Raw genomic sequence first — 14,681 nt, 5'->3', positions numbered from 1 at the left:
CTCATCCACTTTTACTAATTAAAACAGCACCAAAACTTCATTCTGATTGCAATTGAAGGGTACAGAAAACTTGCCTTAAGTGCTAGACTTAATAATTGCTCAACGTACCATTGAGTACATTTATAACAAATTTAACTGAATTGCATTATGTTTCGTAAAAAGAAATCAATTGTTTCAAAGTTAACAAATTTTGTTTAGTAATTACTAAGCATTAAATTATTATATTATTACAAAATTGAACTTTTTATTTAGTGAATAATTTTTTCTCAGTTCATCAAACGCATTTGTGTTTATTACATGTACTTATGCATCAAAGAACGAACTTTATACTACAAAACATTTTATGTATTTACACGTTATTTTATTAAAAAAAAACAAAAAAAATCATTTAAATATTTAGTTCAAGAACTATTTGGCAATTTAGACAAATTTAAAAACCTGACCTCGAATTTGAATTGGTATATGTAATTTCATTTATCAACTACTTGTAACTGTTTGTACAAAAATTATATCACGCTATTTTATATCTTTGTGTGACCATGCACACAAATACGAATCTATAAATCCTTACGAATTCATTATAAGTGAAATCATAATACATTACCATAAAGTGTAAGTTTACATCTATAGAAAGTACAACAATATATACTGAAAAATTTATTCCAAACTGGAAAATGCTTGGTAATTTCTTAATTTTTGTGATACAGTACAAAAGATTATATACTTAAGAGATAAAAATGACATAGCATTAAAATTGTCATACTTTATGTTTTACAGCATTCAATAATTATTGTATCTTGTACTTTCTATTGCTCTCTTTATATTTAAACTTTATGATTATATACTGATAAAAAATAGTTCATTTTTACACCATATTGTTACTTAAAATGTAAACTTAAATTTCTACCAAAGTCATATGTAATATCAATCCTAGCTATAATAATATAATTTGTAAAAAAAATTATTATTTCAAAGTTATATGAGATTTAATACATCTACCATTAATAGGGATAGTTACATAACAAGTAACAACAATAGGAGTAAAACTGAAACGCCTTTATCGCACCCAAATGAAATATAGTTAAATAAAATAAATAAGAAAGTAATTTTAACTGTGTAGCAATTGTGGTGCGAAAGAGTGATATATGCAGCTGTTATGACTGTCAGAGCTAAGTATTGATGCAAATTATATACCATTTTTATCATGGTACAAATAATTTCTTGTTTCATAAAAAATGAGTTAATAATTGAAACGATACTTTTTATTTTTTGTTATTGATAATGTACTTTTATTTTTTACGCTGCGGAGTAACGTTCCTGTTGCCTTAGAAAGCAAATTAGATACATGACGATTTATTTTGTTTCTGAATATAATGAAAATAATTTAAAAATTATCGATCTATGCGGCATCGCGATTCTTTTCTCTTAGAATTTAGTATACTATTTTATACGAAATGTATCATTTGTTAAACTACAAAATATGTTAAAATAGAATGATATGAGTGATATAATATATATATATATACATATGTATATTTGGAATATAGTCCTTTTGCGGACACTGATCCCCAGAGATGGGATAGTGAATTTATAGTGAAAGGCTTGTATTCCCGTATAATAAAATATTACTAAGTAGTTTCCAAATTACTATTTCCAACTTTTATTCTTTATTAGCTTTGTACTTACTACAGTGACAACTGTATTGCGGTAAAAGCATTGTTGAAACAATAAAATGATTGGTATATAAAAGATATTGAATATTTTGGGCCTCTGTATAATAATTATGCAGTACTTAAATTATTTGTTTTGTTAACATTGATACATACCAAAAATACTAGAAACGTAAATATTTTCTATCATTCTATTATGATTAACATGTTGATTACTGCTATATGCAAATAGAATGAAATAAAATAACTTAAATAGCGATATATTTTCATGAATTTATTACTAATTTTAAATAATTTGTATTACTTTTTAAGATAAATAAATCAATTTGCCAACTATAATAAAAGTGAACATGAGAATAGAGGAATAATACAAATTTCTTTAGTCTGCTTTCAATTGAGTTTCAGCTAAAACTACTTTTTCACCAGGCTTAAATGCAGGCATACCAAGGTATGGACAACTGGCACATCGAAATGCATCACCAAGATAGCACTGAAAAATACTTTTCTTTGAGTATTTCAAAGACAATGTAAAAAAGAAACTTTAAATGTTATATTACTTACATTTCCACATGAAGATTTTACAGTATCTTTTTGAACAGTTTTACCACTTAATTCCTCAGCTAATCCACAAGTGCAATCTTTACATGCTTTTCTTTTACCCGTTGTACTGCATACTAAAATTAGATTGCAAAATGTGTTACTATTATATTTGAAAAATGTATATTATATATGAAATTTACCCCTTAAGCTAAATGTGTTAACTTTTATATCACTTTCATCTAACAGCTCATCTTCATTAATTAATTCTTCATCAACAACATCATCTAATTTCCATACATTGGATAACTTTTCTTTTCCAAAATTAAGTGTTACACTAGAACCAATCTATATAGAAGATTAAAATATACATCAAATTGTAATTTTCATATCTAAATATATAAAAGCCATGAACATACCTCAAATGATGGTTTCTCTGCTACTAATTCACAAACTTTATCCATGGCATTGTATACACTGTGTAAATGAGTTTTCAATTGTTGTGTATCTAACTCTTTCTGTGCTTTAACTTTAAAACCAGTCAATTTCAAACTTGACACTCTTCCTTCATAAACAGCAAGCATATTTTCTGTTTGTTCAAATGATTCATAATTAATTAATATGCCTCCTGGTTTTAATATTCTTAAACATTCTTCAAAAACTGATTTGTAATTCGGGCATGATAGTTTAAAGATTGAAATAATCGTATCGTAGGAAGTTGCTTTGCTAATAGCTGAAATAACATGAGGAATATATTTTAAAATGATATTTTCTAGAATTAGATCACTAAGGCTCACGTATTCAAATACGTAAATTTTTACGCACTTACATTTTTCTAGCTCTTTCGGTGATGCAATTGTCAGCTGTTCTGCATTCTTAAGGTGTTTCTTTATTGTACCAATAAAATCTGTAATGTCATTACTTGAAATTTCACTATCTAAAATTAAGAGAACACTGTAATATTCCTTTAGAAAAATCATTTTATGTAAATATTATAAATGTTACAAATCCGTCAATAGTTTCATTAGCTTACTGCAGTCAGTGACTATAGATAGTGACTACAATTACAAGAAGATAGAGCATATCCTTGTTCTCGAGAGGTCATGATTTCGGGGGTTCCAAGCACCCCCACGTTAGTTAAGTTACAAATATGTACATACATACACAGTACAGCCGTCAGTAGGAATCAGTCTTATAGCGACCGCCGAGGCGTGCAGATCTACCTGCTAAACACACATATATGTATCTACAACCCTTATTTTATTTTCTGCGTTCATTTAATTTGCTGTATTTATCTTCTTAGCTTATTGAATAAACTCATGCTGAGGAAGAACGTGTTGATTTTATTACACCTGTGTGCAACCCTTACGTTCCTGCATCCCTTACATCTCTGCATTCCTCACATCCCTAATTTCTTTACATCCCTACATTCCTCACATCCCTACTTTATTTACATCCCTGCATCCTTTATATTTCTGCATCCCTTACATTCCTGCATCCCTTACATCTCTACTTTCCTCACATCCCTAATTTCTTTACATCCCTACATTCCTCACATCCCTACTTTATTTACATCCCTGCATCCTTTATATCTCTGCATCTCTACATTCCTCACATCCCTACTTTCTTTACATCCCTGCATTACATACATCCCTGCATCCCTTACATCCCTGCATTCCTTACATCCCTGCTTTCCTTACATTCCTGCATTCCTTACATCTCTGCATTCCTTACATCCCTGCATCCCTTATATCCCTGCATTCCTTACATCTCTGCATTCCTTACATCCCTGCATCCCTTATATCCCTGCATTCCTTACATCCCTGCTTTCCTTACATCCCTGCATCCCTTACATCCCTGCATTCCTTACATCCCTGCATCTCTTATATCCCTGCATCCCTTACATCCTTGCATCTCTTTGCAAAGAGACTAAAGCTTGCCGAAATTTTGGCCCCCTAGCGGGAAAAATTTGAACTAAAATTTCGACGTTGAATCAGCGCCATCTGGTTTCAGAAAAAGGAACTAAAGCTTGCCCAAATTTTGGCCCTCTAGCGGGAAAAATTTGAACTAAAATTTCGATGTCGAATCAGCGCCATCTGGTTTCAGAAAAAGGAACTAAAGCTTGCCGGAATTTTGGCCCTCTAGCGGGAAAAATGTGAACTAAAATTTCGATGTCGAATCAGCGCCATCTGGTTTCAGAAAAAGGAACTAAAGCTTGCCGGAATTTTGGCCCGCTAGCGGGAAAAATGCGAACTAAAATTTCGATGTCGAATCAGCGCCATCTGGTTTCAGAAAAAGGAACTAAACCTTGTCGGAATTTTGGCCCTCTAGCGGGAAAAATGTGAACTAAAATTTCGATGTCGAATCAGCGCCATCTGGTTTCAGAAAAAGGAACTAAAGCTTGTCGGGATTTTGGCCCTCTAGCGGGAAAAATGTGAACTAAAATTTCAATGTCGAATCAGCGCCGTCTGGTGGCAGAAAAAGGAACTAAATTTTGCAAAAATTTAAATTTAAAATTATTTTTCTCAAGACTTTACTTACCTCTACTTACCTTTACTTACCTTTACTTCGCTTTACTTACCTTTACTCGAACCGGTGGCCATAAGTATTTTATTTATAATATATTTATTATAAGGGTTGAAAGGATACAAGGGATGCAGGGATGTAAGGGATGCAGAGGACTAAGGGATACAGGGATGTAAAGGATGCAGGGATATAAAGAAATCAGGGATGTAAAGAATACGGAGATGTAGGGAAGGCAGTGATGTGAGGGATGCAGTTCTATAAAGATACAGGGAAACAGGGAAAATAAAAAAAATGAAGAAATAAATATCTGCCTTTGTTTATGAAGAGGAGTAGGATAATAAATAATTAGGAAGCGTGAGTCTCGGCCCATAAAGAATGATAATAACTGAAAAGGGTGGGCTTTGGTCTAAAAAGAGGGATAGAATTAAATAAATAAATGGAAAAAGTGACATAAAAATGGTCGTTGGCCGAGGCCCAGTAGCGGGATACAATCATAAATGTAATTCCCCTTCAATGAGCTTATTTAATAAGCAAACAAAATAAATAAAGTAAATTAAATAAACTCCGGAAAGAAATTATAGGTTGTGCCCTCTACATACGGCCCTGATATCATCTGGGGTGTTCGGGACCCCATTACGCAGTTAGCGCTCTCTACATACCGGCCTGATAGCATCCTGGGGTGCTGAGGACCCCGTTGTGCAATTGGCGCAATACTCTTTATACTGACCTAATATCATCTGGGGTATTGAGGACCCCGTGGCGCATTCTACATACCGGCCTAATATCATCTGGGGTATTGAGGACCCCGTTGTGCAGTTGGAGCATTCTACATACCGACCTAATATCATTTGGGGCGTTGAGGACCCCGTTGCGCAGTTGGCGTACTCTGCATTCCGACCTGATATCATTTGGGGTATTGAGGACCCCGTTGTGTAGTTGGAGCATTCTACATACCGACCTGATATCATTTGGGGCGTTGAGGACCCCGTTGCGCAGTTGGCGTACTCTGCATACCGACCTAATATCATTTGGGGCGTTGAGGACCCCGTTGTGCAGTTGGCGTACTCTGCATTCCGACCTGATATCATTTGGGGTATTGAGGACCCCGTTGTGTAGTTGGAGCATTCTACATACCGACCTGATATCATTTGGGGCGTTGAGGACCCCGTTGCGCAGTTGGCGTACTCTGCATACCGACCTAATATTATTTGGGGTATTGAGGACCCCGTTGTGCAGTTGGAGCATTCTACATACCGACCTAATATCATTTGGGGCGTTGAGGACCCCGTCGCGCAGCCGGCGTACTCTGCATACCGACCTAATATCATTTGGGGTATTGAGGACCCCGTTGCGCCGTTAGCGTACTTTGCATACCGGCCTGACATCGTCCTGGGGTGCTGAGGACCCCGCTGTGCAGTTGGAGCATTCTACATACCGACCTAATATCATTTGGGGCGTTGAGGACCCCGTCGCGCAGTTGGCGTACTTTGCGTACCGACCTAACATCTTCTGGGGTGTTGAGGACCCCGTTGCGTACTCTGCATGCCGACCTAATATCATTTGGGGTATTGAGGACCCCGTTGCGCAGTCGGCGTACTCTGCATACCGACCTAATATCATTTGGGGTATTGAGGACCCCGCGGCGCACTCTGCATACCGACCTAATATCATTTGGGGTATTGAGGACCCCGCAGCGTACTCTGCATACCGACCTAATATCTCTTGGGGTGTCTAGGACCCCTTAAACGAATTAGGCGAAAATGACCCCATACCATTAAAGATGACGCTAGTAGTGTTATTTTGAAAACATGCATTTATATAAATGTATGGAATATATGATAATGTTTATAATTAATTAAATTAATTAATTCATGATAATGTTATGTTCTTTCTTGTCACTGTACACATTGAATAGGTGCAGCATTTTAATTGGGAATGTGAAGAAATGAATAACTATATACATGGACAGAAGTTTCAAGTTAATACTTTTAATCTCTTTAAATTGACATCTAAACAATTGTATAGCTGTCATTATATACAATTTATATATACATAAAAATGCATTCGAGGAATGAATATCGACGATCGATAGACGAATACAGACCTGCAGTACCAATTAAAAGAAAAATTGGTGTTTATTGGGTCTTGGCTGCTTTGAGAATTATCTTAACACTTATTCCACAAACAGGATATATTCATCCTGATGAGTATTTTCAGTCTATTGAAATTATATCTGGTAAGTTGTTAATAATGATTAAAATGTTGTATAAATAATATCAAATTATACTGATTCTAATCTTATAGGAGACCACTTTGATATAGATGTTAATAAACCATGGGAATTCAATTCTACATTTCCCATAAGAACTGTTTTAATACCACAGATCATTGTTGGTATACCATGTTCAATATTAAATAAACTTTCACAATATACACTTTTTTACTTAGGTATCTCATTAAAATCTCCATATTTTCTTGTATCATTTCCACGGTTATTAATGTGTGGTCTGTCTTTTATATCAGACTACTGTCTGTATAAAATATGTTACATGTTTGGACAAAATTACAAAATAAGACTAATCACTTATGCCAGTTCCTATGTTATGCTTGTTTATGCAACACACACATTATCAAATAGTGTTGAATTAGTTCTTACAGCTTTATTATTATATTACACATCACATTGTATGGCATATTCAGAAAAGGTATGCTATCATAATAACAATACAGTGTAAATGAATTCATAATAAAGCATTATTTTATCATTTCAGGTAGTTATACAAAGTGATTACCTAACAGATAAATATAACAAAGCAAAAACTGGAGTAGACAGAGTAAAATACTATAAACTTAAAGCTTCATTGCCCTCACATTCTTTAAATAATTGTTTAGAAATTGCAACAGTGACTGTGATTGGCATATTTAATAGACCAACATTTATTGCATTTGCATTTCCTCCAATTTTTTTTTGGCTACAAAGAGGCTTAGGTTCAAAAAGTGTAGGCTTTGGAGATTTTCATATTCGAATATTTACCTTCATTGCTTGTGGAATACCTACCACTATTTTTTTTATCATAGTTGATAGCTTTTATTTTGGTTACTTAACAATGGCAGAAATAGGTAATCTTGATATTGGCATGAACAATTTTGTAGTAACTCCACTTAATTTTCTCAAATACAATGCAAATACTAAAAATCTACAGAATCATGGTTTACATCCACATTATATACATTTACTTGTGAATGTACCTCTTTTATACAATATACTAGGAATTGTTGGTCTCCTTACATTTGGAAAAATGTTACGCAGGTAAATATTTTATTGATCTTATTTACATTTTCTTTTCCAAAAATTCAAACGAAATAACTAGGAAATTATAATTGCTATTTACAGTGGTTTGAAAGCCAAATGGTTGGATTTACCGCGTATACAAAGTGTTGTTGGTTTAATGACAACATCTTTTATCATACCCATCATGTTGTTATCAATTTTCCCTCATCAAGAACCACGATTTATAATACCGACATTACTACCCCTAGTTTTCTTGTATGCACCAAATATTAGCCAAACATCAGGAGTTGATACCATTTCACGAATTGCAGAAAACAACGTGTATCAAACTGCTTTTGCGCCAAAAAATAAGCTTAGTAAACTACAAATATTTTGGTTCATATGTAACGTTTTGTTAACATTTTTTTATGGTTTTGCTCATCAAGGTGGAGTTCTGCCTTTAACATCTCACATAGCAACCGAATTAAAAGCAAAACCAGATCTTACCCACATACATTTATTTACATCCCATACTTATTCTATACCAACAGCACTTTTACATTTGAGAAATACTAAGAAAACTTATGTAAGTAGTGGCAATCATAAATATAAATTAGTTAACGATTTTCATCTTTATGAACATGGTTCAAAATCTATAAGAAATATATGTAACAGCATTGCTTTAAAACTTAACGAATGTGATCATAACTATGTTACCAACAATGTACCATATAGATTATATTATGCTCTCCCTGCTACAGATTTAGAAGAATTCATGTTTATTCAGAATAATACAAATTTATTTAACTATCATATTGTAAGTAAATTTTATCCGCATGTTACTGTTGAAAAATTACCATTTTCAAAGATTATTAATAGTTTTGTACGTTTATCAAATATAAACATAATTTCACTGCAACCGTTTAGAGAAACAATAAATGAAATACTTGATGCTTTTCAACAATTTCAGTTGTTATTGATACGAATTGAATATTTAATACCTAATAAGCATAAAAATATACGAACATCATAAAAGAAATAGTGTTAAATTTGTTACACCAACAAAATAAAAAGAATAAAAAAATTTACAAGCATAAAATAGATGTTACATTTTCACAACCCCCTTTCAATTTAATAAAATATATTGTTAATAAATAAAAATATTGTGTATGCTTAAAATTAATTTACAATTAATTTGATTATCTGAATATTAAGAAAATTGTACATGCGGTTGTCAGTTATCAGTAATCGTTTACCTAAACATTTAGTAAATAACAAATATGGAAATAATAGTGCTGTTTTATAAGTCATTTACAAATATTATAAAATACATAAAAGGTTAATGACAAGTTTAGTAATAAATCTACACCTCAGTTCTCGCTGTATGTCCACGGTAATTCTTCATTAAATTTACTCTGATGTGCAGCGTTACGTGCCGCAAATAATCGCTAGAAAACATTATATAAAAAAATAAAAGTTATATTACAAAAATTAAGTAATGATTGTATACAAACTTACTGGGTTATCTATATATGCCTCACATCGGTAACACCAAACCGATAAATCGCTAAAACTCAAAGCCAAAGGATGTTCCATCTCTTCAGCATGTAATATACCGTGTTGATTAATGTTGCGAGCACAATGTACAGTATAACATTGTAGACAAATCCAATTTTCAACATTACTACCACATTCTGCACATGGTAAATGTACATCAATCCCTGAAGCTGGAACATCGCTAACACTGTTTAGATGTGGACATTCTCGTAAAGGTACTACTGCAAACATTTCGCCGGCTACTAATGCCTTAATAAATAAAAAAGGGTATAATTATATGAAAATTTATTTATATTTTTTAATATAAATACTTACTTGCAAATTTTCAGATAGATAATCGTATAAATTTATATTGGTACTTGATTGTGCAGCTGCTCTGTCACCCTGTTCATTATCACTGCCGGAAGCGGAATTGGGAAAGTTTTGCGGAGGCAATCCTTTCTTTCCATCCTGATTTATACATTTCTTTGTACATTCAGACACTAGAAAATAATAATAATTCTTCTTATATAAATTTCATGTACGCGTACTTCTAGTCTATCCATACCTTTAACGTTATTAATAGCTTGCATATTTATCGAATTATTATGTATTTTTTCCGTCTTTTTCGAAGTATCGTCATATAACGAATTTCTTATTTTAATATTCTCTACTTCATTTTGTAATTTTAATATCTCTTCATCTGTCACACAATTTTTATCAATTGAAAGTTTCAGTTCTAATTTTTCACTTTCAATTTCCTCCAGCGCTATCTTAGATTCTGAGTGTTTAGTTTCTTCGCCGTTTGTTTTTATACCAGGTATTTCAGCCTGAGGAAGTACTTTCTCTTTCGGTAAAGATAGATTAAACATCAAATTTAGCCAATATTGTTTCTGCGTTTTTAGAACATTATTTATAGTATTAATAGCGCTTGTACATGGAATTTGGTTACTTTCTAACATCGGTAAAGGATCATCGAGCAATGTTTTCGTGCATATAGTCATTGCATGCGCGATTGAATTAATGTTGTAACCCCCCTCGAGACTAAGAATAATGCGGCCATTAGCCAAAGAAGATAACCAGTGTGTTAAATGTCCATACATCTCTGGTGTTACAAAACAACCTTAAACATAAAAATAGAATTTCAATACATTTTCACGTTAAAAAATAAAAAATAAATTGACGTACCTCCAAGAGGATCACCGATGCATGCATCAAAACCAGCTGAGACTAAGATCAATTCTGGATTAAATTGATATGCAATTGGCATTACTGCTTGTTGGAATGCTGCTATATACTCCGCGTCACCCATTCCTTTCTACAAATAAATAAATCTATTAGCAATCTTATTTTAATAATATTAATTATATTCTTTTATAACTAACCTTGTTCCACGGTATGTTAACATTAAACCCTTCTCCTGGTCCAGAACCAACGTGGGTGTAATTACCTCGCTTAGAATTCGGAAAGAAACCGCCATTGTCATAACGATGGACAGATATATAAAGAACTTTTGGATCTTCCTCAAATACTGATTGAGTTCCATTACCATGGTGTACATCCCAATCCACTATTAGTACCCTGAAAATTATGATATTTCATCAGCTTAAAACAAATATAATGAAAAGCAAATAAACAAAATTCATACCTTTTTACATGATGAAATTCTATGGCATATTTAGCAGCTACAGAAATATTGTTGAAGATGCAGAAACCACATGCTGCATCTTGTTCCGCATGATGCCCTGGAGGCCTTACAATAGCAACACCAGATTGACTCTCTCCATTTAATACACTATCCACTACTTGTAATAACGATCCAGTAGATACACAGGCACTTGTCCAAGTGTCAGGATGCAGATAAACCGAATTGTAGCTTGTTGCTTGTTTATATAATTCCTTTGTTTTTAAATTATCTGTATTCTTTATTTTATCTATGTACTCTTGTGAATGAATCAATAATAATTCTTCTATTGTTGCACTTCGTCCCTTACGAATAAAACGTAATATTTTAAATGGAGATTAGAAACCCATATGTTTTCATAATATATTGATATACCTGCTGTACATAACATCGTTCAAGTAAATTATATTTTTGAAATTTTTTGTATATTACACTAATACGGTTTGGTTTTTCTGGATGGCTATCATCAGATATATCATGATGTTTTAACATTCTCTCATCATAAACGACACATACTTTATTTGGTGCTTTAGATAAATTGGTGGCTAAAAAGAAAATTACATTTACATAGTATTTTTCAACAGCAAATAATATGATCTATTCGAAACTTACATTGTATTAATGTATTCAATTGTTTTTCTATTGCTTCAATAGTTTCTTTGCTTTGAACTGGATAACAATTTCTTGTTTCATATATTTCCGGTTTAACACTACTTCCCCTGTAATAAATAAATGATATAAACATGATAATAAAATCTCTATAAAAACTGACCACATCTCTTACCTGAATATAACTACAGGTAAATGCTGATTAACGTTTTCTTCCTTATTATTTATTGTACTATTAATACTGTATGAATCTTGGTATTGATAACACTTCCAGTATGGTTTATGTGCATAAATTACATTTAAAATTGTATCACGTATACTAAAATAATATTAAACTTAGATTTATATGAAGTTAAATATTATATATTCTAAACCTTACCCTATTGAAGGTAGTTCAAGATTTTGTAACATAGGGCATGGATCACCTAATAAAGTACGTAATGTTAATGCCGCACTTTCAGCTAATGATTTTAAGCAATAACCACCCTATTAAGACAAAAAATGCAATAAAAATAATATACTTAATAATAAAAGATTTAAAGTATTTTTTATACCTCTAATATAACAGCAACTTTTCCAGAGGCCAGACACAATAAAGATGACAAAAGATGCGCATAACATGCAGGGGTCACCAACATTTCACCCTTGATATCACAAAAAGAAAAAGCAGAATAGTTACAGCTACCATACAAAACTTAAAAATTATATGAAAGCAAAAGAAATAAACAATAATCCTTTAGAAACTTATTGTAAACAAAAAAAAATATCAACCTTTTCATCGCCGGTTGCGGAATCAAATCCAGCCGATACAATGACAAGATCTGGATTAAACTAAAGTAAAAAGAAAATATTAATAAATAATACTTGTTATTTTACCTCTGGACAGCCCAAAGCTGCATCATAACCAGCTGACACTAATATGAGATCTGGTTGAAACTACAATAATTAAATGTTATGATTTCTAAGTAAATAGTTTTAAATTCGTTCTATAAATAATAGTACAATATTTACAATATACTATTTACCTCATAGGCTACTGGCAATAAAACTTGTTGAAATATGGCTAAATAATCAGCATTGGTCATACCAGTTTTATTAAGTGGTATATTGAAGTTGTATCCTTCTCCTAAGCCATCTCCAACAAAATGGAAATCAGACTCTCTAAGATTCGGCCAAAATTCACCGTTCTCGTAACGATGAATGGAAAAATAAATTACTCTGCAAAACACGTATATATGAAAAACAATTCATTTTCAAAATAAGTTACAAATATAATAATGTACCGTGGATCATCATAAAACATTTGTTGAGTTGCTTGTCCATGATGTACATCCCAATCAACGATTAAAATTTTGTTAGCTAAATCATTTCTCAAAGCATTCTCAGCAGCAATTGCAACATTATTGAAAAAACAATATCCACAATATTCTGATTTCATTGCATGATGCCCAGGTGGTCTGAAAAAAAAAAAAATTAAAATAACTATCAATAATTACTGTCAATAATATGACAAGCAAATGAAGTTACCTTATAACAGCCATTCCATTCTGAACATATCCTTTACAAATACTTTCCACTAAGTTTATTGTTGAACCCACAGCTATCTGGGATAATCTGTAGGTAGACTAAAGCAATTACAAATAATTTAATATTAAAATTTAGGAACATTTTATATTTAGAAATAAATATTCACATACAGGATGTACATAAATTGCATCATATTTGGATGATAGTAACTCTAAATTATCAGCATCTGTACATTCATCAGTGGATTTCAGAATGTCTATTTGTTTCTGGCTGTGCTTCAGAAGTATTTCCTTCTCAGTAGCAAGTCTTGATTCAATTAACTTACACCTGTTTATTAAACCCAACTGTTCGCATCTCTGTAAAACCCTTGTTAATCTAGCTGGACATTCTGGATAATTTGAATCCCAAAGACACTCGTGTTCAGTCATAGACTGATCAAACACAAGACCAGTTTCTTTTCGTTTAATATTATATGAATCTATAGCCTTTTGATATACATCATGTACAAAAACATTAGTAGATTTTTTCCCCTGCAATGTATGCCTCTGTGCTACTTCACGTTTAGCTGCTACCAAAGCAGCTGATGGACGAACCTAATAAAAAATATGATACATTAATTTATAATATTATTACTATATTTATAATATATTCTAAAATTGACATTTACATTTGAAACTTTGATTGATTTTTTGGCACCCTTTTTATGTGTCACAGACATATTACTTGTAATACTTTTATTATTTATCTTCTTAGAATTTTCTATAGCTTTTATCAATTGGATCTCACTGTCTGCTAACTGTTTAGCAGCAGTAAATAAATTTCCACTTATCACAGAGTCAGACTGCAATAAATCAAAACAAGATTAATTGTAAATGTGTATGTGTAAGATCAAATAATACACTATAATTTAAACTAAATACAGAATTCTATTATACATATATTAATAATATTAGTAAAGATATTTCTTACTTCTCACTTAATTGCAGAAATTATTGCGACAAAAACAAAGAGTTGACAAGTAATGTGTGGGTGATGGTATGGAACATATCCTTGTATAGATAATCATACCCCTTCCACTTCAACATATTGTCACAGCATAGAATTGCATTACAGTCCTCTTATTCAATTAACAAACGATACAAACGCATAAAATTAACAAGATTATACCCTTACCATTTGTATTTAAGTAACCTCGGAATTTAAGATTCCACCAATCCTTATAATAAATAATTTTTAGAGACGTATCATAATTTATGTTTTAATCAATTTCAAACTTTAATAAGCGAGTAAAATTCCTTATGCATCAAGTCTCTCCATTATG

The 14,681-nt window shown here is 32.0% G+C and overlaps 3 protein-coding genes across 6 annotated transcripts; 1 reads left to right on the top strand and 2 right to left on the bottom strand.

The window, feature by feature from the left end:
* Positions 1-1,177: 1,177 nt before the first annotated feature.
* Positions 1,178-3,276, bottom strand: CIAPIN1 (cytokine induced apoptosis inhibitor 1). The gene is made up of 5 exons (XM_034328612.2): positions 3,037-3,276; positions 2,627-2,940; positions 2,411-2,555; positions 2,232-2,344; positions 1,178-2,160 (listed from the first exon to the last, which is right to left on the bottom strand). Exons 1-5 carry the CDS (start codon positions 3,185-3,187, stop codon positions 2,050-2,052), a joined length of 834 nt encoding a protein of 277 aa, XP_034184503.2. The 5' UTR covers positions 3,188-3,276; the 3' UTR covers positions 1,178-2,049.
* Positions 3,277-6,656: 3,380 nt separating this feature from the next.
* Positions 6,657-14,676, bottom strand: HDAC6 (histone deacetylase 6). 4 transcript variants are annotated; one of them, XM_034328022.2, is made up of 19 exons: positions 14,534-14,676; positions 14,028-14,201; positions 13,531-13,953; positions 13,361-13,458; positions 13,117-13,290; positions 12,859-13,051; positions 12,710-12,769; positions 12,388-12,477; positions 12,213-12,319; positions 12,009-12,152; positions 11,837-11,943; positions 11,600-11,769; positions 11,189-11,529; positions 10,926-11,121; positions 10,729-10,858; positions 10,109-10,663; positions 9,877-10,043; positions 9,523-9,810; positions 6,657-9,452 (listed from the first exon to the last, which is right to left on the bottom strand). In XM_034328022.2, the coding sequence occupies exons 1-19, from the start codon at positions 14,534-14,536 to the stop codon at positions 9,375-9,377; spliced, it is 3,498 nt and encodes a 1,165-aa protein (XP_034183913.1). In that variant the 5' UTR covers positions 14,537-14,676; the 3' UTR covers positions 6,657-9,374. The 4 variants fall into 4 exon arrangements, with proteins under 4 accessions (XP_034183913.1, XP_034183914.1, XP_034183915.1 ...); XM_034328023.2 differs by lacking the exon at positions 12,710-12,769 and adding an exon at positions 12,605-12,664; XM_034328024.2 differs by lacking the exon at positions 14,534-14,676 and adding an exon at positions 14,330-14,435.
* PIG-Z (phosphatidylinositol glycan anchor biosynthesis class Z) lies at positions 6,792-9,037 on the top strand. Its single transcript, XM_034328028.2, has 4 exons — positions 6,792-6,969; positions 7,038-7,438; positions 7,505-8,043; positions 8,128-9,037. The coding sequence occupies exons 1-4, from the start codon at positions 6,792-6,794 to the stop codon at positions 9,035-9,037; spliced, it is 2,028 nt and encodes a 675-aa protein (XP_034183919.2).
* Positions 14,677-14,681: the final 5 nt, after the last annotated feature.

This window comes from Osmia lignaria, chromosome 1, assembly GCF_051020975.1.
Source record: "Osmia lignaria lignaria isolate PbOS001 chromosome 1, iyOsmLign1, whole genome shotgun sequence".
In the NCBI taxonomy this organism is placed as follows: Eukaryota; Metazoa; Arthropoda; class Insecta; order Hymenoptera; family Megachilidae; genus Osmia; species Osmia lignaria.
This window is presented reverse-complemented; position numbering and strand designations above follow the sequence as displayed.

What these genes read in the sequence shown, in the direction of transcription:
- CIAPIN1 (XM_034328612.2), bottom strand. Translation starts at nt 3,187, where the DNA reads ATGATTTTTCTAAAGGAATATTACAGTGTTCTCTTAATTTTAGATAGT. An exon ending in ACCGAAAGAGCTAGAAAAAT is followed by an intron (nt 2,941 to 3,036) that starts GTAAGTGCGTAA and finishes ATGTTATTTCAG; the next exon opens with CTATTAGCAAAGCAACTTCC. An exon ending in TAAAATCTTCATGTGGAAAT is followed by an intron (nt 2,161 to 2,231) that starts GTAAGTAATATA and finishes AGTATTTTTCAG; the next exon opens with TGCTATCTTGGTGATGCATT.
- PIG-Z (XM_034328028.2), top strand. Translation starts at nt 6,792, where the DNA reads ATGCATTCGAGGAATGAATATCGACGATCGATAGACGAATACAGACCT. An exon ending in GTATGGCATATTCAGAAAAG is followed by an intron (nt 7,439 to 7,504) that starts GTATGCTATCAT and finishes TTATCATTTCAG; the next exon opens with GTAGTTATACAAAGTGATTA. An exon ending in TTTGGAAAAATGTTACGCAG is followed by an intron (nt 8,044 to 8,127) that starts GTAAATATTTTA and finishes TGCTATTTACAG; the next exon opens with TGGTTTGAAAGCCAAATGGT.
- HDAC6 (XM_034328022.2), bottom strand. An exon ending in CTTGAACTACCTTCAATAGG is followed by an intron (nt 12,153 to 12,212) that starts GTAAGGTTTAGA and finishes ATATTATTTTAG; the next exon opens with TATACGTGATACAATTTTAA. An exon ending in AGGCATATATAGATAACCCA is followed by an intron (nt 9,453 to 9,522) that starts GTAAGTTTGTAT and finishes AATGTTTTCTAG; the next exon opens with CGATTATTTGCGGCACGTAA.